General features: G+C 40.9%; 1 protein-coding gene across 11 annotated transcripts in view; it reads right to left on the bottom strand.

The window, feature by feature from the left end:
- Positions 1-26,541, bottom strand: part of SNX29 (sorting nexin 29) — a 128,736-nt gene that overhangs the window by 98,833 nt on the left and 3,362 nt on the right. For 8 of the 11 annotated variants that reach the window (XM_065030388.1, XM_065030386.1, XM_065030391.1 and 5 more), the window contains exons 2-11: positions 23,805-23,869; positions 22,845-22,897; positions 19,181-19,305; positions 15,427-15,607; positions 12,829-12,899; positions 11,758-12,006; positions 9,445-9,814; positions 8,650-8,768; positions 5,439-5,517; positions 4,849-4,931 (exon numbers count right to left, since the gene is read on the bottom strand). In XM_065030388.1, the coding sequence (XP_064886460.1) occupies positions 4,849-4,931; positions 5,439-5,517; positions 8,650-8,768; positions 9,445-9,814; positions 11,758-12,006; positions 12,829-12,899; positions 15,427-15,607; positions 19,181-19,305; positions 22,845-22,897; positions 23,805-23,869 (1,395 nt within the window). The remainder of the gene's footprint in view (positions 1-4,848; positions 4,932-5,438; positions 5,518-8,649; positions 8,769-9,444; positions 9,815-11,757; positions 12,007-12,828; positions 12,900-15,426; positions 15,608-19,180; positions 19,306-22,844; positions 22,898-23,804; positions 23,870-26,541) is intronic. The other 3 variants (XM_065030389.1, XM_065030390.1, XM_065030395.1) reach the window with 2 other exon arrangements.

Raw genomic sequence — 26,541 nt, 5'->3', positions numbered from 1 at the left:
CTCCGGAAGTCCAGCGTAGAGGTTTTGTTAATGGTTCTCCCTGCATCTCTGAGTATTGAAAATTCTATTATTTCATGGTCGCTATGCCCCAGGCGGCCTCCAACCACTACATCTCCCACCAGCCCTTCTCTGTTTGTAAACAGTAGGTCTAGCGGGGTCTTGCCCCTGGTGGGCTCATTTACCAGCTGATGAAGGAAATTGTCCTCTATACACTCTAGGAACTTCCTAGACTGCCTCTTCTGTGCAGTATTGAGCTCCCAGCAGATATCCGGCAGGTTAAAGTCACCCACAAGAACAAGGGCCGTTGATTTTGAGACATCTGCCAGCTGCTTGTAGAACAATTCATCTCCTTCATCGTCCTGGTTGGGCGGTCTATAACAGACACCCATGAGGATGTCAGCCTTGTTGGACTTCCCCCTGATCCTGGTCCACAGGCACTCAACCTTGTCACTGCTGACCTCAAGTTTAACAGAGTCGAGTGACTCTCTAACATATAAAGCCACCCCTCCACCTCTCCTACCCTGCCTATCTTTTCTGAAGAGCTCGTAGCCACACATAGCAGCACTGCAGCCATATGAGTCATCCCACCGTGTTTCTGTGATGAAGTTTATGTGTGAGTTTATGTGCTACTTCTGAACTGCTTTGCGCTTGGTATGTCATTTGCATTCTGTAAAGTAACATTAACTGAAAGAGACACACTACTGTTACTAATGATCAGCCTTCAACACCAGCATAGCTAAAATTCAAGTGATAATCAGCATTTCATAAAGATATAATAAGATAATTAGTGAAGTCTTTCAAATTATGTAATCTTAAGAGATATTTTTCCAACAACTTCTTAAAAAAAGGATTTCCATGTGCAAACCAATAATTCCAAGCCAGGTGTTTCTTTATCGGTAAAATAAGATAACATAAAACTCAAGGAATTAATTTTCATATTAAACCTCACTTTTTAAAACACCAAAAAAAAAAATCTTTTATTGTGGAAATTAATCTGTAGCAGCTAATTACTAAAAAGCAAATATTTGCTCTAAAACATTTTTATTTCGCTTCCATCCTACATGCAAATCAAGCTTCTACGAAACTTTTCTAAGGCCACATTCAGAGCTTGGAATACACAAGTGCCACGCTTTAAGAACCACCCGTCAGCTTCCCAGCAACCCCCAGAACAGTCGGGAGTATCACAACTCTTGTGCCGTTTCACCACGGACGGGCCAAGCATGGTTTTTAAGCACCTGTTCTAAGCAGGAGCTGTCAAACGGTCTCTGGGTGTGCACAAGGTCCCGCCACACTCCCCCACAACCGCAGAGAGAACAGCAGCCTGGGAACAGCCCACAGGACCATCTGTTACTTTCCTGAGTGCAGATTTACACCGATAATTGTGGAGACAACGAGAACGTCCAGCAGACCAGTGGCATCTCCAAGCCTGACCTTTCCAAACATGCTCCCTAAGCTGCCTGCACGAGCGCTGCCTATCAAGGCTTTATTCAGTGCTCTAAAGTCTTGTAAATATTATCCTATCGTATCACTGTTAATAGGGCAATTTTTAGCAGGAAATAAATTGGGCAATGCAGTGTTGGCCTTCCAGTGTACAGAACGGTCCCGACCAAAACAAGAGATCTGGAAGATGAAGTGCAGCTTTTTTCCTCAGTGATGAAACGCATGCAACCTCTTTCCACAGCCGCGCTGCCAGGGGAGCCACGGAACCCGCTATCAGAAGCATTTAGAGGAAAAAGTGCAAAAATACCCACCTTATTTATTCACACAGACAGGATACAAATACGATATACGGGTTTGATTATTCGGTCAAGTTCTTCAGTCCTCATAAAAACTGGGGGGTTTCTCCAGAATATATGAAAAAATATGGAGTGATGTACAGTGCTCTAACCTTCGCTTACCTCTGTGGTCAAGCCAACTTTAAAAACTGAGGAAAATGATAGTGGAAAAACGAAGTTCCCAATTATTTACTAAAAAAGTACCTTACTAAAAGGTCCATTGTAAGAAGGACGTAAATAGCATCCTTGTAAAGAAGGCTGTAAAGAAGGACACAAGTAGCCTCCTTCTAAACGGAAAGGTTTGGAACGTCCTCTCTTCCCACTGCAAACCCAGAACGAGGAGAGCTGTGCTGGCAGGACAGGCTTCCTGGTGTAAAACAAGGCTGTTAACAACAACTGGAGCAGGCATAAAGTTGTCTGTCATTCAAATACGACAAAAGAAATATCATTGTTTTTAAACTGGACATGTCATTAAGTTTGTCAGAAGTTTTATATTTATGCGCCTATTCAGGTGCATAAATATACAACTTCTGACAAACTTAATTCTTTATAAAATCATAATGATCTGTAAAATAGTGCAAAATTTCAAATTATGTCTAATACACACAGTGAAACTCTGACTCCATGGACTAGGATTTCTCTTGAGTGGTTTTAGTGTTTTTGGAGATGCATCTGCTGCTAAGTTAACCGAAGCCTTACCAAAGCATGGGACATGAATTCAGGAAAATTATTCAAAACGGCAGGAATTCTGAATCACAGCTCCTTATAATTTTCCAGCCTGCCTATCAAAAGAACCAAGAAAAGGCTGGTATTATACTAGTAAACTGGAAAGGAAGCAGGAAGAGAATAGATTAAAAAAAATCATTTCAGGCTTTGTGTTTTGAAGTAAGAAGCACAAAGCCCCACTCACTGGAGACCTTGCAGCTTTTCTCACTGCACTACTGCATTCCATTTTTCTAGCCTGATGTGTTAGAATTAGTTGCTATGCAACCAAGCTGTAAGCCTCACCATTTAATAATTCTTCTGCTAATTGCAACACAGAAAAAGAGGTTCAGCTTCTGGCTTTGTCATAGCCTGGAATTCTTCCTGTATGGATAATCTATGGCCAACAACAACGAACTGGAAAGAAGCATTTTCCTACAAAGGTATTAACTTACATGTATAGTCAGCTGAATTTTACTTACAATGATAATTCAATTATTTACTAAGTGTTCTACTGGCTTTAGAGATTCGTTTTGACATAGTTCCCCCCTTCCTTCAACTAAAACCTTATCTGAAAGAGGAAACTAATGACAGCATATATGCTTCTCTTGATCCTATGGTTCATTTCATTTACAAATCGAGCACCAGGAACTGAAAAATCTCAAGATTTCCTTTCTATTTTATAGCTGTCTTAACTACACATAGGGACTAACAGAGCAACTGATGGAGACCAATTGCGGCCCCTGCTGGTACCCAATACCTCTACAAAACAAGAAAATCAATAGGGTGCGCTAAAATCACAGTTTGCCATTAAAATCCTATTACTGAAAAATAGAATAAAAAATGTAAGAATGAAAAGATATTGTAGTAATAACATGAGCGGAAAATATCCAGTGACCAAAGTACCACAGTAACTGCAACAGTAACCCCACCTACACCTTCACTTATGTCACTTAAAAGTCTCAAACTAGTTTCCTGCTACAATAAAGGAGCGGCTGAGGGAGCTGGGGGTTCAGCTGGAGAACAGGAGCTGAGGGGAGACCTTCTGATCTCTGAACTGCCTGAAAGGAGCTTGGAGCATGGAGGGGGTTGGTCTCTTCTCCCAGGTAAAAAGTGACAGGACAAGCGGAAACGGCCTCAAGTTGTGCCAGGGGAGGCTGAGGTTGGGTATTAGGAAAAAATTCTTCCCAGCAAGGGTTTTTGAGCACTGGAACAGGCTGCCCAGTGCTGGAGTCACCATCCCTGGAGGGGTTTACAAGGCGTTTAGACGAGGTTCTCAGGGACACGGGTCAGTGCCAGCGTTGGGTTATGGTTGGACCCGGTGATCCTGAGGGTCTCTTCCAACCGAAACGATTCTATGATTTTATGATTCTGAGAAAGAGTTTTCCAGCAGGCCCGTGCCACAGCCTCCAACAGCACCTGGTAAAAACGTGTGGTCGACCTCCTTTAGCATACGGTGACACAGATATCATTTGAACATGACATTAGAACATGAGATTACAGTATCTTTAGGGTTCATTCATTTTGATGATTTCATAAATCAACTTCAGAAAATAATCTTGGCTTCTTTGCTTCTAACTTCCCAAATGTCATGATTTATAATTTGTGCATATTTGAATTTATAAAAAGAAACAAACACACCCCCCAGAGCTTTAGGAAGAATCTATATCCAAAAACTGTCTGTACGGTGAGGAAAACAAACCATACTGGCTTACATGTTTAGAGAGCTAGTCAGCTTAACAACTAAGTCTCTGTTCTACAAGTTTATGTGAAGAAAAAATATTAAAGATGGGGTAAACAAACTGCCTGTACTTCTACTAATCTCCTTCTACAGCAAAGGCTCTTAACACCGCTGAAAATACAACTGTACTGCACCTTAACTAAAATTTTTGCTTATGAAAGCAAATATTTGTGTTTGGAGCAGATTTCCATAGCAAAACACAGACTGAGCACACACAGAAAGAGTTCCAAGTTTGTTTGGTTTTTGGTGTTTTGTTTTTTTCCAAGTAGGCATTAAGGAAAGAAGGCAAAACAAGTAAGATTGCATCAGAATCAACCATTTCCAGTGTTTTCAGGGCTTGCTGAGATTTAAAGATTTTAATCAAATTAAATCATTATTGTTCATTTAACACATTCAGTATACGGGGGACAAAGAGAAGCTAACACCATTCCAGCTGCAACCAACCATAACCTGGGATCTGCCGAGTCGAAAATCGTTTTAGAGCAGTCATTGCTAATGTGGCCAACATGTCAAAAATGAAGTGCTGTATGCCCCTCTAAACAGATCTTACTGAAATAAAAACAGCAATGAAGAGTTATAGAACTTTCGAAGTTAATGCCATCAATCTAGATACATCAAGGAAGTACTTACTAACTGTCATGGATTCTGGCACAGTAGCTGAAGGCAACACGTTGCTTAAAGTATTCACTGGAGCTGGATGGCTGACTTCCACTCTAGTCATCAAAGCACAATACCGTCAATAAACGCAAACAAAATCCTCAATTCAAAACTTAAGAAAAAAGCATGCTAGAAACTAAAATTGTCACCATATTCACTCACATTCAATCAGCTTATGTTTAATTATCCTTTAACATATTTGTTGTGAGGCTGATTTGAGAATACAGACAAAAAGATCCAAATCAACAGGCCACGGGGAATGCGGTAAACAAGAACATAGAAACCCACATAAAGCCTGTTTTCAAAACCAGGAGGCTAAGCCTGCCTGTCATTCCACATGACTACACGACTTCTTCAAGAGAATTAGGAAAAAGTTCAACATATGAAACGATGTAAAAAGGGAAACATAGACTGTCACATTTGTCTTTCCAAACATGTGCAAAAGTACTGTGATGAAGAGTTTGTTTTCCAGTACGGAGCAGCGATCCATTACGTAACAACAATACGTTGGCAGCTATACGGTGAAGGTTTTTTTCTCCTAAGAAAACATATTTAACATGTACCTGTAAGGAAGATCAGATCTTCTTGGAACCAGTTCTACCGTGTGAACATTTTCATGCCCCTCTCCATTCTCCAAGTTACCTAAAGTAGAACACACAAGCATTAGCTTTCTTCAGTTAGCAGTACTTATAAAATAAAAACAAAACCAGAAGGAAGAGAAATACATCTTTAAGTAGAAACACTCCTCTTTACTGAAGTGTTTAAACACTTTAAATTCTTTCACCAAGGTTGGCTTCTGCACATGACAATCCTGCTGCCATTCAGGGTGAGAGTCACTTAGGAACACAGCCACCAGTTTAGGAAAAAAACCCAATAATGTTGCACAATTCCTAAATTAGTCTTTGGATGTACATTTTACACCGATAACAATGGTGCGAAGCTAGGAAGAGACTTCTTACTGAAGTTACTTTTGCCAGCGCCAGAATTTGAACCACCACACGGCATCTGGTAGTCATTACAAATCTGTTTGTGACTTGCAGGCAAAGAATTTGTGGTTAGTCCCCAGTACATGAACCCTTGCAGACACCCTGGCCCTTCACGCACTCCCAACAGAGCCCCGGGGCTTTTCTCTGGCTCCTCATGCCTTTGTACCGAGCACCAGGAATCAGGCAGATAGATATACATATATGTATATATTTTTTTAAAGCAAAGATAATATCCATCTGTCCACAGATCCATAACTGTCAGGATCAAAATACACTCACCACTGGGCCTGTCATTAAGCTAGTTCAGGTGGAAAGGACCAAAAATCACATTTTATTGATGTTTTCTGCATCGCATTATGCAAGGGTTACAAAGTCACCGTAAAACAATCCTAAAATCATGGACTAAAATAGCACAGAATTTGAAAAACTGGAGTTCTAGAAAAAATGTTAATGGGAATTACAGTTACTTCAGAATGACTATGGAGGAGAAAGCTCATTTTTTTAAGCTGTAGAGCTTACTGAAGCTCAGTTCCTAAAATGCATACTCCATTCCTGTTCCAAGCAACTGAATTTTGACTCGGGTTTTCTTATCACTAGGTACATGGAGATGTACGCCCTGACGCATCCCTGAAGCACTGCAACAATCTCTATTAAGACATATAACCAAAATATTGGGTTAATCCATATATTTTACAAGAGCTCATTTAGCATGTTCTAACAAAACCGTTGGCATGATAACAACGAGAGCGGCGGGTCCCGGGCTGACCCGCAGCAGCAGCTGCCCCAGCTCAGCCGGCACGGCGGAGCCGCAGCCGAGCCCAGCGCTGCCCGAGCCAGCACCGCATCCAGCAGCTGTCACAACTCCCGTCCCTCCGCCCGCCCAAACGGAGCCTGCGTGACAGCCTTCAGCCTCCTCTAGCAACTGCTGTATACAATTTAAGAGAACGCTATGCCACAAACCACATAACGTCTTCTAAATCCATTTCTTCGTAAACTGAAAAATGTAGGAGTACAAGAAAGAAAAATACTTCTTTTTTTAACCACTGGCATCTCTTAAGAGGTAAAGTACACATACTAAAATACAGCAGAGGGCAGTACAGCATTATTTTACAATTCACATTTTTATTACACTTTTCACAGGCCTTCAATTAATGGTCCATTTATACTCTTGGCACATATAAGGTATACGCAAAAAATATGAAATATTTTACAACAAAACCATTATTTGAATGCCACTGAGAAGTTTTTAAGCGGTCACTGAAATGAGAATATAGTCCCAAAGTTTTACAAAAGCAATGTTTTATGAACTGCTAGCAAAATATTAACTTGGAGGGGTGGTGTGGGGGTGGCAGGTGGAAGTTTTTTGTTTTCAGTACCAATACAGATACTGGGAAAGCACCAGGTGTTCTTTTCCATACCTTTCACCATTTTCATTGCTTGCTTCAAGATCTTCTCCAAACGGTCCTCATCATTCTGGAAGTGCAGCACCCCGAAATACAAACCGCACTGCAGCTGAGCCAGCGCAGAGCCACCCGAGCAGATACTCACAGAGGACACTTTCCTTTCCGTGTGTCTGTGCAAACTGTGCTTTTACTGCCAAAGCACAGCCCTGCAAATTCCCTGTCAGCTGGCGACCCACCACAGCGAGTCTCCTCCAGAAAACAACGTGAGCATATGGGCGGATTAAAAGATATGAGCTGGCAATTGGTGCTCGCGGGCCAGAAGGCAAATCTTATCCTGGGCTGCATAAAACAAAGCACGGCAAGTAGGCTGAGGGAGGTGATTCTCCCCTCTGTTTTGCTTTCAGGAGAGCCCACCCCGAAGACTGCATCCAGCTCTGGGATCCACAGTACAAGAAAGACATAGACCTGTTAGGCCGGGTCCAGAGAGCCACAATGATCAGAGGCTGGAACAGCTCTGCTATGAAGAAAGGCTGAGAGAGTTGGGGTGTTCAGCCAGAAGAAGGCTCCAGGAACTCATTGCGGCCTTTCAACGTATAAAGTGGGCTTATATGAAAGATGGAGAGATTTTTGACCATGGCCTGCAGTGATGGGACAAGGGACAATCGTTTTAAACTGAAAGAGGGGAGATTCAGGCTGGACATGAGGAAGGAATTGTTGGCCATGAGGGTGGTGAGAGCCTGGCCCAGGTTGGCCAGAGAGGTGGTGGATGAACCATCCCTGGAGACATCCCAGGCCAGGCTGGACGGGGCTCTGAGCAGCCTGAGCTGGTGAAGATGTCCCTGTCATGGCAGGGCCTTGGACTAGATGACCTTTGAAGATCCCTTCAAACCCAAACCATTCTATGATTCCCGTATCCTCCTCTGCAGAAGTATTCCTTAGCCAATCATTCCTCATCCTGTACATAAATAGATAACAGCTTCTACTGAACTGCATCCAATATTTGATACTTTCTCCAATCTGTCAAGATTAATTTGAATTCAAACTCTCAAACACACTTGCAGCTCCCTCCAGCTTAGTGATATCTAGAAAATGAATAAGGGTACTTTCTATTCAACCACCCTAAACATTAATAAAATACCATACAAGATCACAGCTGAATCCCAACAAAAACTCTGGTTAATTCTGACATCAATAAATCATCCTCAACTAAATATCTACTCAAATCAAGAACTCTGATTCAGATCCAGAATAAACTTTAATTGAACCTCCCATCCCAGTTGTGCAATATCTCCTATGTCCTCACAATCCCATTATTTCTCAAAATTGTCCCATGTTAGAACTTCTGTTACAAAGTTTGCTGGAATTTGCTCCATTGAAATCCCTACCTGTTTGGGAGTAAGAGCCAACAGCACTAACAGGAAACAGAACATCCGAGTCATCATTCAGGACCTGCAGCGGAGTCCAACTGCATATCTGAGAATCGCATGAGCCTACTTCATGAGGCCTAGATTTAAACACAAAAAATACAAATAAAACAACCTATTTATCCAGTCAATGCTTATCTTTCTTCCAGAGGTACCACAAGTCTTCTTTTCAATCCGCCTGCCCATTTCTTGGTTCAGACATACATAAATTCATTAAACATCAGACCATTCCAAAGCAGACAAGGCAAACGCTGCTTGCCTCTTTTTCTCCAAAGGGATTTCTGTGTCAAAAACAAAGAGGGCAGATTAGTACCTAAAACTATTTTTCTCTCAGTTGTGTCTTGTCTTGTTTAACTACCTACTCTGATGAGAACAGGCTTACTCTGTGTAAAATATGGGCTTCTACTGTGAAGCCAAAATAGAGTTAATATCATACTAAGAACAAGGGAACTTCAAAGAGGTGAGTGTCATAGCCTGGCTATATCATGCAAGAATTTCAACAGCTGAGAACTTCAAGGAGAACAAGCCTGAAATCTCAAAATTCGGGGTTTCAGTGGAACATAGAGGCAAAATCCCGTCACCACAGTGGCCCAAATGGTTTAAACAATGGAAAAGGGGAAAAAAAAGAGAGGAAAAAAAATCTAAAACGTATAGGTCAGTTAGTTCCATACATTTGCCAGTATTCCTGAAGGAGGGAGAGGGTGGGACAGGGGGAAGCACGGAAAATTTACCACAGGCGCCTGCAACACTACTTACTTTTCAGAAGATTCAGTTTCACCTTCTGTGTCTTTATTTCCTAACACTTTTCCATACAGGTCATCCTCATCTGCATCTTCATCATCGATGCTCTTCACATCTAGTTTCTGGTATTCGTACTCCCCGTTCACGAACACTGAATTGCTCCTCCACGAATGGTCACTTCCATTCCCGTTCCAATTTCTTCCAGCAGTGCTTTCGGACGAGGGCAACGCGAAACCCGAAGCTCTGTCTACACTCTCCTCTGAACTTTCTCCGGTAGTCAACGTCTTTGTGGCATCCCCCAAATTTTGCTCATCTTCCTCTTCATCAAATGAGATAATGTTTGTCACTCTCTTCTTCTTTTTTCGATCTTTTTTATATTTCAAATCTAATACCAACAGAAAGGTTCACATAGTTTACAAAAGAGAAACAATGTAATACACTTGGTTTTTTTCTTAGAACTCACATACTACATGAGTTTAGTAAAGAAAAACACTTAGATCTACAAGGTATTTCATTATCTTTCCATACATGAGCTTATAAATCTCCAATTACCATCTTTACTTTCTATTCCTTACATAATTCAGATTTTAGAACATATTTTTGAGGTGCATTCGTAACAGTATTCAATTGGAACTGGAAAAAAAAATCAACAGACTTATAAAATGACCTGTAAAAGAAAGCCTTCCTGCCACCTTCTGGCACAGACTACGGGTAACGGATACTGCAGAGTGTGTCCACGCAACAGGAAAAACACTAAATGCTTCCGGGGAGAAAAACTAAAAGTAACAAACTCAAAACACAAACTAAATTCACAACTTGCAATCAAATAAAGTGAATTTTGTCTGGATTCTGGAAATTGAGTAGCCAGCTCTCAGAAGAAAAAATTTAGCTTGCTCACTCCCTCAGGTAATTAGCTCTTGGTCTAGAAATAAACCCTCTCTGAGTACCTCACATCTCTGCTGTAACAGCACTCAGTTTTACATGGTTACCTACTCCCACTGATTCCACCGTGCACACGAGGCTGAATGACCTCGCAAAGGTGACGCACTCTAAGAAAGATCAGAAACTTACCCACCAGGACAACTCACACCGGGCCTCAACTGCTGTTGTTTAACTCAAGCCCAGCTGCTCTAGACCCACACAACACATTAACATACTTCCACGAGTAAAAGGACAGTAAAACTCATTCTGGATGCAAACAGAATAACATCCAAGAACACAGACTTTAATGAAAACATCTGACTTGCTCTAACACTCGACATACAATGGCACTTGAACAAACGCCATTTTTTTAAGTGACACTTTATTTAAGTTGTACATGACACATCCCGTATACACATGTACGGGACACATACATTGTGCTGTCGAGTCATGTGCAGTATGTGCTCAGTTATTCTGTTCTTTCACCTCGCAAGCCTATTCTATACTAACAAAGTTATCCCAAGTCAAGTATCACCTATTATTTTAATCTCATTTAAAATGCTAAACAACAAAAGCTTTACCACAACTTTGTTTAGAGAACTGTGTTTTGAGACAAAGTCTATTTTAAATGCCAATAAAAAATAGATTTCATCTCAACTTCTGTTCCCACCAGACAGCATTCACACGTTAAAGCCAAAACTCAAACCTTGTTTCTTCATTGAAAAGCACATAAATCCCAGAATCTCCTGCAGTTTTGCACCTTTACAAAGCAAAACATTCTTTTACCTCAACTTCTGGAAATAAAGATGACAAGATACTCCTTTGCCATTTTGGGAACTGAAAATGTATAATGAAAATCCCATTTTGCTTGATCAATTTCAAATTACAAGAGATTAGAACTTTGGCTCTTTATTAGTAACTAACATCCTACAAACTAGTTGAACCACTAACACATTTAGAGGCTTCTTGCATGAGTCAATTTTCCTTTGTGGTAATAACCCACTTCATTTAGGGCGCTGCTTGAAGAAGATGACAAGCTAAGATTTTTATCTGATCTATAACAACAGATATACGGCAGATACTGACTGATAAAGTGCCCAAAGAAAACATACTAAAAATGAAAAATCAAGAAATTGAAATTTGGGTCACAAGCAAAGCACTCTGCCAATCAGACAGTTTAGCTTCCCTCTCACAGGGAAACCAGAAAGCCAAAATACACGTTGATCATCCAGTATTCGCACTAGTATTTCTAAAACCTCATAATTCTGTTTCACACTCAACCGGTTTGTACGTGTAGTGCACTTAGCTTTAAGGTTTTTGTTCCATAATAATTAAATTTAATTGAAAAGTTACTTAAACACACTTGAATATTTTCCTGAACGACACTAGCACTGCAAAAACGCTTACCAGCACTGACGGTCTTCGAGAGAACAGGAAGAGGGTCAGTGTCTGGATCGGGTTTGATCAGGATGGAGACGGCAGACGATGCAGTTATCTCTCGGAGAAGGCTGCTGACGCCCTGAGTGGATTCTTTCAATAATGAGGTGACGTTTTGTGTCGATTCCTTTAACAAATCAGACACGGTGGGTGTGCATTTGCTCTGCCCATTTAAATCTTTATTATCTATGTTGATTGCAAAAAGAATGGAGTTCAGACCTTCAGATGAAAGAGGAAAAAAAGAACAAAAAGCCACTATATACATCATACAAACGTTACAAACATAGAACCTAAGAATTAACAACGCTGTGATGCATAAAACATTTTTCCCCCAAAATTTCCCACAACTCTCCATGCATGAATTCTTATTCTTTCAGTTTTAGGTTATATTCGAGCTGATGCAATCGGTTCTGAACTTACCTTGAAGGCTGCTCAGCTGCACATTAAATAAGCAGTAAGCACTGTGAGCTCGTTTATTTTAACCTTTTATTTAAACCCAGTGCAACTTTAATACTTGTTGGTTCCTATATTCTATTAAGAAAAACTCCTGTGAACCCTATCCTGTAGAATGAAGCACGTGACCTGGGAAAATGGGTGTAAAAGGTAATAATACATCACTTCTGTGGTCAAACTCCAGAAAAGTAAATTCTGTGCTGTCATTCCTTACTCTTACTCTCCTCCCATGGATTTACCTATAATTTGGGTGTTACTATAAAAGCCTATCCCTGCTCTCTTCTACTCAGGAATAAATCACTTTGTGTTCTCTAAATCAGCTAGATTTTTTTAAGAAGTTAGCCTGGACTGATGAGGAGTTAGAAAATTCAGGTGAAAGATTTTTGAACTGTAGGAAGGCCAGATCCAGCGTTTGAACAGTTCACCAATTCATAGCATAAACTGGCACAACACCTTGACTGTTCACCCTGAACATGCGTCTGCCACACGTTCTCCACATTAGCCAAGAGGGTGTTAGAGAAGCTCCTCACAACCTGAAACATCTCAAAATATTTTCCCAGAACAGCACCATTTAAGAGAAAGTCTTACCAGCTGCCATCGTAGGGATCATACTAGAACGTTCTTCATCCATCATGAAAGACCAGTCTTCATAGAAGACACTAGAATTTTGAAAGGAAAAAAAAAGAATATGCAGTCCTATATTAATACATATTCCACTTCTTAAAGACATTAAAACTCTGAAAAGTATGTATGAGTATACCAATGGATCAAATTCTCTATCACAGTAACTCCCTGAAGCCCTGAAATAGATAGAACTGCCTGAACAGTTATCAAATAAGTGCTAAATAGTACTTGATTTTCAGTCTTAGCTCTGCAATTTTTTAATGAGAAAAAAGCCACCAAGGGCAAGGAGGTTCATACTGCATTAGCAGTCACAATATTTCACTACACCTATTGCCATACTGCATAGATGTTTTTAAATAGCTACAGTCGACTATAATTACCAAGCCATTTTATAAATTATTAGAATACATGAGCACAACCAAAACGATCCAATTCACCTTGAGCAACGTGCTGTAGCACAGGATGTCCCTGCCCACCGCAGGGCGGGCTGGACAAGCTTTAAGGTCCCTTCTGACTGCAACCGTTCTGTTATTCTACGAATCAGGGATCAGTTCAAACATCCCAAAACACACCAACTACCCTAGAGTCAACTAGGAATCTGGATGTAAGAAAATTCACTTAACATAGAAGCAGACAGCAAGAAAACCCTCAACCTGTATTTAACAAGTTACACATTCATTTAAAAGTTTCCAAAACAGACAAGAATTGGGGACATAAACTGAGTCTGTAAACCTCATTTGAATTGGGATAACACTTAAATCATTAATATTCTGGAATAAGCCTTTTTAGAAATAATATTTCATGTCCAATGCAGAGAGCGCTGATAACGCTAACACTGTGTAAGTATTGCTACAAGCACGAGACTAACTAGACACAGAAATCCAAGTCACTAATTTCCTCACAATGGTTGTCAGGATTTTTTTTCCTTTGCTGTTTCATATGTCTTTATTTGATTTCAAGCTTTCTTCAAGTGTCCTGGTTTTGTTAAAAACCAGACCGGTTCTCCTTCAGTGCTGTTTCCTTCAGCTCAGTTCTTCTAGGTGGCTGTACTCCTCTGAGTTCTAGCTGCATATTTTTCCTAGGATGCTGCACTCGGTGCTGACAAGAGACCAACGGGATGCTGAAGAAGCTCGTGTTTAGATTTATTACTACGGTAGCCAAGAAAGACTGATAAGTTTTCCCGTTCAGTTGTGAGAGGGGCGTGTTTGAGGAGGGGTGGATGGAACAGGTGACTAGAACTGGCCAACGGAAGTATTCCATCCCATAATCGTCATACCCCTATATAAGAGGGTGACCACGGGGTCTGTCTCTCTTGGCCCACGGCCGGCATCCAGAGAGGCCCCGTCTGTCTGTCTGTCTGTGATCCACAGCCCTCAGGCCCCGCATCCTGCAGCCAGGCTCCGCTTTGCTGGGCAGTCCCGCCCGGGACTCCCGGGGCCTGAGCTGCAGCTGCTGGAGCCGCCAGCCCCGCAGCCCCAGCTCTGCTGCGCAGTGACGCAGCTCCGCACCCACCACCTGACATTGCCTTTGTATGTTTGTATATATTCTCTATTTATTAGTAGCATTGGTAAAACCCTTTAAAACTCTCCAACTTGAAGTCTAAGTCTCTATTCCTTTCCCCTTATCTTTCTTATCATCTTTCCGATCTAAAGGAAGGGGTGGCGGGAGGTAAAGGGGATAACAGGGAGCGTCTGCCACGGTTTATTGCTGCCTTGCCTTAAACCTTGACAGCAAGAAAGCTACAGAGGACTGGAACAGATTAAACATGAAAAGGAGGTAGTAACAAGCTCAGTTCCGGCAACAATCGTATCCAGCATATCCATTAATTGATGTAAATGGAAAGAATGCCTTTTTGCTGGATCCACTGGACTTGATCAAGCTCAACCATTATTGATAAAAAAAGGAAAATACTCTGAACTTTCAAAAAGAAAAGGAACTGAAGATGTATGAACAAAAAGGTAGGACTCAAGTATAAACTTAAGTGCATTTTGCACATCCAAAGCACCTCAGGATTTCACCATGCACAGTGACTTATTGTCAGCAATTCTGCAACAAGAAGGTCCACAAACTGGAACATAACCACTTCCAGGGGACCTGCAGCTGCCTATTGCTTGGCTGCTGGAGCCTCTCCTCACAGGACGGGCATCTCCACAAGACAATTTGCGCCGATGACCGGGTGTGATCAAGTCTGCAGTTGTGCGCTACTGAATGGGACGAGAGGAGCGCCCCAAAGCACGGTGTCCAGGTCCCAGGGAGGGTGAAAGAACAGGGAATGGAGTTCAGAAAGAGGATGGAAATGAAGCTGAGGATAGAAGCGCGTATCCTCACATGCTAGAGTGACGCCAGTGTCAGCTCACAGGCTGACAGAGGCACAAGCCACTACCTTTGGCTGCCAAAATTTCAAACCCACACAAAACAGAAGTATGAGGTTAAGTGGCTTCCCTAGCACAGCAATTAATAAGGTGTAGTATTAAAGCTGTGGGTTTTGGTTGTTTGGGGTTTTTTTTAATCTCAGTATTTCATTTGTCAATACGCTTCCTGCATCACCAAGATATTGAGTACCTGAGTCGATTCTTATCTGCAAGCAGCATATGAATGTATCTTTCCAGGGAATGCTCATTTAATGCACAGCGCAACCAAGCTCGGCCTCTACCAATATCTGTAGTAATTGTCTTCAGAGAGTAGAAGCGCTGCAGTTCGTGTTTGTTCAGAACTTCTTTCACATAGTACCAGAACGCTGGCTCTGGAATTAAAATATATATATATATATATTAAAAACACCCAAAAATGCTAAGCTCTTATCAGAATGCATTTCCTTGCAATTTTATAAAACAAGCAGGTAATGTTACATAACTTTGAACAAAGGTAAATCATTTACCATCTCCAGTTAAACAGGTTATTTATTTCTGCAGAACTTGGGCTGTTTAAGCACTTGGAATTTTCACCTCATTGGCAAAGCCAAACACACACCGAAGGATTCTGTCTTACATTTTCCGATAGGATTCACATTTAAAAGAACACTTAAGTGAGTCCTTCATCCACAGAACAGGTTCACACGTTCAGGTGGGAATACATTAGGTAAAAGACAAAGGTTCTTCAGAACTCTGTCTTACTGGTGATGGTGAAACGTTAGCAGCTCTGTCCAAAGGAACAGGCAGCTCCACAATTTGCAGACATGCAAATGACAAATTCATGTTACTTTAAAAAATGAAAGTGTTCCATTTAGAGGGCGGCAATACCTCTTTCCACTAAAATACTTTCCTTGCCTTGTCCCCAAACACAGACAAAAAGGTTTTCTTGCAGTTGCCTCAGATTTCTCAGATGGAGCTAACAAAAATCTACATCAGTAATTGTATCCAGAGAAGCATCTGTAAATTAATAATGCTATCCTACAGTTACAGCATCAAAGCATGCACATTAATCTAAAGCAATACGCAGCACCAGAACTACTGAAAAATCAAAAAAAATAAGCAACAAAGACAAAATTTTGCTTCAGCCTGCAGAAGAGAAGGGTGAAGAAGAGGACAACCATCTAACAGCGATGCTGCGGTACCCACGAGGAGCCACCCGGGAGACTGATCAGCTGTGGTGTTGTCACGTAACCTTAACTGGAATCAAACTAAGAGACTCTCATACTGTTACAAACTAAAGACAGAATACAGTTCTATTATTTGCTGCTTTTGTTTAGATTGCTGAATATAAGATTACAGGAGCTGTGTATGGCTGTAGTGAGCATGCCACCAATCGATACCTAACCACACTGATGTTAGCAATTTGTTTACTTGAGTATGTATTTTTAAAATTAAAATATTTTAAAGAGGATTTTAAGTCATAGTTCCAAAGAACTACTACTGGAGCTTTTATTTAAAACGTTTATTTCCATTTCAGGAAAACGACGTAAAACGCTGAAGCTCTTAGACACAAAATGATGCTATATTTCCTACAGCCATTTGAAACTACAGCTTGCCATGAAATATCTGTAAATTTCAAACAAGAACTACTGCTGAACCATTTTCTTTTTCAATTGCCAGAGCCTGAACGCATAGCCCGAACAGCAGCATCCCACCATGTTAACGAAAAAGATGACACCTGTGATTATGTCTGACAGATCCCTTTGCCTGAAAGCGACAAAAATATAAAGTACTTTGCAACTCCTTTCAGAGAAAAAAAAAAAGAACACACACTGTAATTCCCCAAGATAAATGCTGTGGAGCCCAGCTATTTCCATTAAAAACCAGCTTCTCAGTCACTCTACAGCATTAAATTTGCTGTGAAGCATCCACGGTTTTGTTCTCAAACTTCCAGACATTGCTTAAGGTTCCTAAGGTTCTTCCATTCCCCAACCATGGATAACTTTCCCAACTTTCTCCTCTTCCTCCACATCATCTCACTGAGAAGCCCCCAAATACGACACATACACACAAACACACTAAACTGTTACTAAGTTCCCAAGTATCAGAGACGCACCTTTATACACCTGACCACCAAAAGACAGGATCAAAAATTTTACACACCCTTGGCGCTACTAACAGGCAAAAAATTGTAAGAATTATATGTAATGTCTTCAAATTTAAAGACACGTTATTTGCATGAATCAGAGAGAGCGTAAAAGGGGAGCACATTCTCTACCCCAAAGCATAAGGCTCTCAATGGCAAGCTGGGGAGATAAAAAGCAGAGAACCACATCAGTAGCGATGAAAGAGATGGAAACCAGCCAGCGGCTGAAAGAGAGCACAGAGTACCTAACTCGCATCCCACACACACCAGAGCGGAAAAAAGCACGCAGAAGAGCTGAAAAGCCTGTAAGGATTGGGTACACTGCTGAATTTTTACTTGCTCATATAGAGTCCACAAAGTGTCGAGTCTTGCCCTTTATTAGGTGAAATAGGTAAACCCGGGACACGTGGCAGCTCCTCTAAAACCACAGCGATTTCAGCTGCCCAGCTACCTAAGTCTGCCGGCTCTAACCCATTAGCAGGAAAGTCGGCAACCAAGACCCAACATTTCGCCCCATCATCCACAGGAAACAAGTCCTTTGCTATAGCAATTTAAAAACACCATCACACCAAACTACACATTTTGAATTAACATGATATCCATTATACGCCGTCGTCTGGTGGAAATGGAAATTATGGCTGGAGGTCAAAATATATTAACAATTCTAGTATCACTGAATATATTTTTAAAACAAAGCTCAAAACGCCACTATGCATTACATGTTACACTTGACAGTTTCAAATGCCAAAAAGGAACTTCTTTATATTGTGTGCCATGTTCAAGAGAAAAGACACTGCATGTCAAACTTCACAACAAAACTGATGGAGATTAACACCTTCATACACTCGATAAAAAACAAGCGAAACTTCCAGGTGAAGAGAAGGCAACAAAAATGAATGAATCCTTCCTTTAAACGTGGAGAAAGTAATAAAACTCAACCCAACCAACATAAGTAATGTAAGTTTTATTTTTAAAATGACATCTATACTTAGAACTTAAACATATCTGATGCTATAGAATATGGCAGTTAAAGAACAAAGATGAGGTTCAGAATTTAAATGTCGTAGTAGAAAATTAACAGCACCATCACACAATGTTTATCCCTACCAGGACTCAAAATAACTCTGCCAAAGATACGGTTCATGATGGAACTGTAGGAAGTGCAGATTTCCAAACATCAAAATTTTTAGAGAAATTTCGTATGAAAGTTAAATTTGATTAAAAAAGCAATAACCATTTGCACTGCGTGAGTCCAAGTGGAGTATGCTACCAACAGTCTGGAGAGGGTCCAGCGTAGGGCAACGAAGATGATGGAGTGGAGCATCTCCCTTATGAAGAAAGGCTGAGGGAGCTGGGGCTCTTTAGTTTGGAGAAGAGGAGACTGAGGGGGGACCTCATTAATGGTTATAAATATATAAAGGGTGAGTGCCTTGAGGATGGAGCCAGGCTCTTCTCGGTGGCAAACAATGATAGGACAAGGGGTAATGGGATCAAGCTGGAACACAAGAGGTTCCGCTTAAATTTGAGAAGAAACTTGTTCCCGGTGAGGGTGGCAGAGCCTGGCCCAGGCTGCCCAGGGAGGTTGTGGAGTCTCCTTCTGTGCAGACATTCCAACCCGCCTGGATATGTTCCTGTGCGACCTCACCTGGGTGTTCCTGCTCCATGGGGGGATTGCACTGGATGATCTTCTGAGGTCCCTTCCAATCCCAAACATACTGTGATACTGTGAACAGTCTGCAGTTTTTACAATTTAGAAATTGTATCACATGTTTGCATGTATCAACTGCTTAAAACAGAACAGTGGTGATTAACGAACTACCTGTTTCGGTTTTGCTGGAGAAACCCGCTGCCTGTTTGATGGCTGCCGCAGTTAACGCCAATCCCCGGCTTCTCCTCAGACCGTGCTGCAGCACAGCTTCAAACTGAGCGCACAAACAAGTGACTCTGCAACACAGTTTTTAAACAAATCATGCAAAAAGAGCAATCAACTATGTTTCCATAGAGCAGGTTTATTCCAAATCTCTGAACAGCAAATGTAAAGGTCAAGCATTATCGTATGTGTAGTGAAAGAGCCCTGTGTGCATTCATCTCGTTATGTGCAAACGGCCTGACCCGCTCAGCCTCATCATGACTGGACAAAGCTGGGGCACGGTTACATTCAGGACAACCGGCCATCAGCTGGAGAAACCGCCCTCACCTGTTCTCGTGCTTCTCAGTCACGTTAGTTCAGCTGCAGATTACCTACTTTTCATGGATGTAATTACACTTTCTTCAATATACTTTGTACTACCACATGCAATAAATGATTTTCTGAAATTATGCCACAACTTCCTATACAATTAATAGACAATTTTCTTAATTTGTACACTATAATTCAAGCCTAGGAAAACAATTAAACATACATCTTAATGCCCTTCAGAAATCCTAGGCACAGGAAAATAAGAAAGATGTGGGGTTTTTAGGAGATATGTTGAATCTTCAGGTTTTGACGTTGTTCTTTACAATACTACTTATGAATTTCCTTTTTTTTTCTTTTTTAAACATAATCCAGTCAATAAAACACTTTCCATACAAATAGAAACACTGTAAAACCAGCAAAGTTTTAAAATTCAGTCTGCCAAAGGGATATTATTGTAACCTACAGGGAATAGTAAGGCTTAAGATAAAACAGACATGAATGCCATCTGTTGTTCAAAATCTTATTTCCTCTAAATTCTAGTTTTGGCATCAAATAAACAATACTTGAGTTTTGAGCACGTTGTCACCTGGCTGCCAAAGCCGATTACTCAAAGGAAGGACAGATACTTAAACTAAGCTCAAGCAAGTAAAAAACCCAGTTGAAGGAATGGCACAGGACTGTGCTCAGGCATTCCACCAGTACAGAGTACAGCACAGAGTTCTGTTCAGGGTCCCGAAAAAGCACAAGGGGAGCACTGGCAGAAAAACAGGTATATTTACCTCCCTTATGAGGAAAGGCTGAGGGAGCTGGGGCTCTTTAGTTTGGAGAAGAGGAGACTGAGGGGGGACCTCATTAATGTTTATAAATATATAAAGGGTGAGTGCCATGAGGATGGAGCCAGGCTCTTCTCGGTGGCAAACAATGATAGGACAAGGGGTAATGGGATCAAGCTGGAACACAAGAGGTTCCACTTAAATTTGAGAAGAAACTTCTTCTCAGTGGCAGAGCCTGGCCCAGGCTGCCCAGGGAGGTTGTGGAGTCTCCTTCTGTGCAGACATTCCAACCCGCCTGGACACCTTCCTGTGTAACCTCATCTGGGTGTTCCTGCTCCATGGGGGGATTGCACTGCATGAGCTTTACAGGGCCCTTCCAATCCCAAACATACTGTGATACTGTGATAGTTACTAGAATTGCCCTGGACAGAAGATAGTTTAACACGTAATGCTTTCCAGTACATCTATGTCAGGAAAACTTTGCTTTGTTAGGAAGCCTTTACTAATAAAGCACAACAGAATTCAAACAATACCCAAGATGACTGTGGAGCAGTTGTGATTAATTTTTACCAGACTGCTGCTGTTAAAGTGGAAATTTCAGCAGACACATGAACCCCCCCGGAAAAAAAACAAAACAAACTAAAATCTACTTGACCTTTTCAATTCAGAAAAAGCGGAACAGAAACCAGGTGCTCGTGTTGTTAAAAATCCACACGCACTGAGAACCACAGCAAGAAAACCGTGCAGCGTTTTACAGGGAAATGTAGCCAGTAAGTAAACCAACATTTTCAACAATTTTTCAAGGTGTTCTGCAATGGCCAATAGACGCAGTGCATTTGCTAGAGAGCGTTGTGAGGGTGTGTTAAAGAAATACAGAAGAGCATAGAGAAGTCTCGCGCACACAGACATCGAGAACTCTGAACAATTATAATCTCAAAGACAAAACACTGGGAGAACAAACCTTGGAGAATCATGGATTTTACTAGATTTTTAGCTAAATTCTCAGACTATCCTCTCTTCAAGATTATCTCACAATATTTAGCATAGTAACAACCTCAAATACCATGGCTTTTTTTTTGAAAAAGAAGCTATTAATGCAATTTCCACTTCCTTTTTAATCCTGAAACTGCCTAGCTACGATCCATTATTCACCATGTCCACTGAATTCTAAGGAAAATATTTATAAGCAAAATTTGGCCAGCATTATATCCTTGGAATCCTAACTCTGTTTATCAGAAGACAAATATTAAAGGGCATCATTCAGATGACCAAGCAAACTGAGCAGCAAAGCAGAAACTGTAGATGCAGACAATTTGCTCTACATAGGAGGTACCTCCTTCTAGCTGAGCTTACACAATCTACTACAAAGGCAAATATCATCAATACATTGTCTCACATAAGCTAAGCAGTAAAGATAAAATGGAGACAGGTTTGCCCTTTCAGCCCTTGTTGCTTCTTCCTCCTATTCTGCGCTTCCCATTGCTTCTAGCCGTGTCATCTTCCTCATCTTGCAGCAGCTCTAGCATTCACCAGATATTTTATTGACTTAACTCATTAAAATGGCAGAAAGTTCTCACTTTGCACTATTTCTTCTTTTATTAAATCAGTTCAGAGGACTGGATGACGACCAGGCGCTGCTCAAAGGGCGGCGGAAGGCAGCGGTGCTGCAGTCAGGGGCCCTGAGGAGATACCGGAGCCCTCACAGCCCCTCAGTACCAGGGAACCGTTACGCTGGCTTTCCAGACGTCGTGAACCCACGTGCTCAAACACGTTCTTACAGACCAAATCGGGAGGGGACTGGAGAGAATTTTGGCATCATACATAAATGGTCAAGAGATAATTAACTTCTTCCCAAAAGGCAGAGTCAAACTTCAAGTATATAAGAAACAGGACAACAGACAACTGCATTTGATCCTGGTGTTTTATTTGTCCAAGATTCTTCAATAGGACAGAGTCTGAGAAAGACACAACAGGTTACAAAAAGCACTGATGTCTGTTCACCAGTCCTCTTCTTAAAAGCCTTAGAAAGCAAAGTGCCATATCCAAGAACAAATGCAACTAACAGGAACTAAAATGATTCTTTTAACTCACGTTAATAAAAAGGAATAACTTCTTGTACAGAAAAAGAGAAGAAAAACAGGTTTAAAACATGTCAGGAATAAGAAAAAATGAGAATAAAAATGTTCTTAATGCCTACGCGTTAAACACACTTGACAGAGGTGCATTAGTAATAAACACGCATTCATTTGAAAAGAGGTGTTAGGGAAGACAAGTTCTCCCAGTGTCATGGTCAGACCTCAGAATGCAATGCTCTGTCAGGAGCTCTGCAGCCACTTGAGCACTTGTAGCTCCATACAGAAGAACACTCCTTGTTATGTGTCAAATTTGAAACAAAACTCAGAGTCCCATTACGTGTATGTGTAAACAAAAGAAACTGGGTTTTCTCTGAGCATGTCAAGTATTTTGTGTTGTGTTTCATGTCATTATAATACATAATCCAAGCATGTGGAAAGTTTCTTAGACTATTTTACCTGCTATCAGAGTCTGAAGCAATTTCTTTCCTTCCTCCAAAGCGTATTTGACACTGTAATAAAAAGATTTAAAGAAATTTTTGTTACGCTAACAGACTCAATATTCTGAAATATTTCCGTACAAGAAACAAAGTCATAAAAAAGGAAGCAGCACAAAACAAAGCACCGGCAAATACAGCCTGCAAACAAAGTGCTTTACAGCATCAGGTTCCACTAACGGGCTACTCTTGCCCTTCAAATACCTTCTTACCAGCCAGAACAACACACCTGCAGGTCCTTCAATAAACTTAGAATGGAGTAAAAACTACTACTATGGAGTTTTAAACGTACACCCACAAAAGCAAACACTGCTCCTATTCAGTTCAGTGCTACAATCACAGAAGAATCGTTCTTCACAAGCCACTTTTGAGGCATCCTTTTGCCTCCCAAGCTCTCCTAAATTGAATCCAGTCTATGAAATTCTACCTGCTGAACTCCATGTTGATTCAAGATACATACAGATACATACAGATACATACAGATACAGATATCAATAAACCCCATCTTGTATTTTAACCATTCACTAAAATCCTAGTGTAAAGAAAAAAAGCCGCTGCTGTAAAACGTTAACCAATTTAGCTTTTGCAGCACACTACACTTAGTTCAGCCATATAAGTAGTACAAATATATGTATTAGAGAATATACTTTTAAAATATATATTTATAACACATATGAATATTACAAATACAATGTCAAGAGCAAGAATTTTAAATAAATACTGCATAACAGTTGATTGCTCGCAGACACAAAGCCTTAGCGGTACCGTGTGAAAGACAAGATTTCTTCTGTGCCTGGCAAAGAGGAGAAAAAAGGGCAAAAAGGGTTCCTGCTGGTACTGACAACAAAGAGAAAGTATTCTGTACTTTCTCTGGAAATATGTATTGAATTTCTGTACTGGAAGTATGTATTGAATTTCTCACCTGTTTAACTGCATCCAGTAGCCGTTCTAGAAGAAACTGTCTTTTAGTGTCATTGTTCTGTGAACCTGAAATTCAACAAAACTATATCATTTTAAAATCCAGAGGTTTTTAAGAAAAATACATTTGAGACAACACCAGGGCCCTTCCCATGCCAGTTATCCCATTAACTTTATTAACGTATATTCTCTAAGTAAAACGATGCAATGTAAGTCTGTGCTTTGAGGTTTCAAGTATCCCTTCTCTAATATGCAGAAATACTGCTTGAAATATCATCTAGGGTCTTACTTTAGCAAGATTTTTGTTTCCTGATATAAAGTATATTGCAGCAATACCAGCCATAGTATAATTGCGCATAATCCGCGCAGCTTCACCTAGTTTCTCAGCACAACTACCCATGGGGCCATATTGCAATCATGGAATTGACCTAGTTTAAGATTTCTTTTTAATGTACATTTTTTTGTTGGTGGTTGCATTAGATGTATGATGGGGCTCGCACTGGGAAAACTACCAGGGTAAAATACCATCATCGCACAAGAGAAGAGTGGAAAATGAGAAGGAGCCAGCAGGAATCTCTTCCGAGTGCCAACCAGCCTTACTGCAGAAAGAGTTCTAAGCCAGGTGAGCAGAGAGGAACCGGTACAATAAATTGCAGCATAGTTCTTCCTGATTAACGGCTATAAAATCTAGTTTGTTACTATACAAGCAACTACGCAAGACAACCTTTAGTTTCTCAATCATTTAAACAACAAATACCATAATACTTTGCCTGTCAGAAGCATGAATATGTGCAAAATGTATTGTTTCATTAACCTACATCACCTCTATAATTTCTTTATTCTTTATTTCTCAGTCAAAATACCCTTGAGAAACCTCAGTGGCCTCTCTGGAATTAAATTCCTTCTCTTCTTCTTTTCCTCTCAAAGAACAAACAACTAATATAAGTGTAAACTGAAAGCCAATTACTGAAACTTCGCACGAACAAGTTCCTCCAGATACTGAAAATCACAAACCACACGATAAGCTCTCTAGTAAATAGGGATGACATCCAAGATCTGTGTCCCTTCCCCTTGCTGTCCCACAGTAAACAGGGATGACATCCAAGATCTGTGTCCCTTCCCCTTGCCGTCCCACAGTAAACAGGGATGACATCCAAGATCTGTGTCCCTTCCCCTTGCTGTCCCACAGTAAACAGGGATGACATCCAAGACCTGTGTCCCTTCCCCTTGCTGTCCCACAGTAAACAGGGATGACATCCAAGATCTGTGTCCCTTCCCCTTGCTGTCCCACAGTAAACAGGGATGACATCCAAGACCTGTGTCCCTTCCCCTTGCTGTCCCACACTGCGAGATCCCAAACCTAGAATCTCCCGTCTTCATCATCCAAGTAGTTTGCTCCTAAACCTGCAGGAGGGGACGGAGTTTGTCCTGCCAAAATTATTCTGACTTTGTTTCATCTTAAATATGGGATCAGGAGAAGTAAAAAGCCACAATAAGTCTACGACAGACAACGCCAGAATAAAGAAAACAACAGGAAAAACGTGCCAGTGTGGATGCTGGCTAAGTAAGCTTCACAATGCTTACTTAGCTGATTACAGCAGATTTTCAAGAAGTTCTACTTCCGAATTTGTACTCTGGCTCAAACTGTGCAGACACATGATGTCCAAGGTTTGGTTCTGTTAGGCAAACACTCTGACACGTGAATACTCGGGTGAAGATGCAAACTATGGTCAATGATAATAAAGGACTCCAGAAACAAACCCCACACCAAGAAGGTTTCCACTTCCAAACACCTATGCCAGTTATGCCACTGTGAAGATAAGGTTAAATTCATACGATCTCTAGTACTCCACTTCGTGCTCCTTCAGAGATTAGAAGTTTATTACGTTATATTCACTGTTCTTACCATGCGTGCATTGCCAAAAGAAAGGAGAGACATGCCAACGCATCTAAATGCCTTATAATAAATAACTGTAACATACAGGAGGCAATTAAATCCCAACTTTTAGTACAACCCTTCATGCACAGTAACCTCGAATATACCCAAACCTGCAGATTTTCTGTACTGTCTCAAAACTAATTATTTCTATAGTCTTATGCTATTCACATACCTGCGAGAATAGGCATAATGCAACATTTCTCTTTATGTGAACGGTTTGAGACTACTTCAGAACAAATGCATGTAATTAATAATTTTGGAACCTGAAAAACATCTATCAAATGAAAACACTAAGTATGTGAGTCAAATTTGTCTTCCGAATACAATACATGTTAGTTTTTAAATTCACATCTCTTCGGCATCTTTGTGTCTATTTGTTAAAACAGAAATGATCTGCAACCAGATCCCAGACTGTGAGTAATATATAAAAAAAAGCATAAATATAACAAACCTACGGATGATCGCTGTGCTAACTGACACTCTAAAACACTGAAGTGTGTCGTAACAAACAGCCTTAAGTTTACGTGGACTGAGCGCAGTGTGCAGCGCGAGGGCTGGCTGAGGCTCCTGCTCAACGCCCGTCTTCAGCACTCACCCAGTGCTGCGCGTAACACAGAAGCGCTGCAGGCAGGAGAAAAAGAGCATTCACAAAGTCTAACACTTTTTAAAAACCGAAAGACCGAGCTGTGTGCTTTTTCAAGCAGCGGATATATTTTTCTTTGTAATAAGCCTAGAACATGTAGCGCTATTTAGCAATGGTTTTGTTTCAAGAAGATGGAAGGTAAAAATAAATCTCTACCAA

Source organism: Columba livia, chromosome 15 (genome assembly GCF_036013475.1).
Source record: "Columba livia isolate bColLiv1 breed racing homer chromosome 15, bColLiv1.pat.W.v2, whole genome shotgun sequence".
Lineage (NCBI taxonomy): Eukaryota > Metazoa > Chordata > Aves > Columbiformes > Columbidae > Columba > Columba livia.
This window is presented reverse-complemented; position numbering and strand designations above follow the sequence as displayed.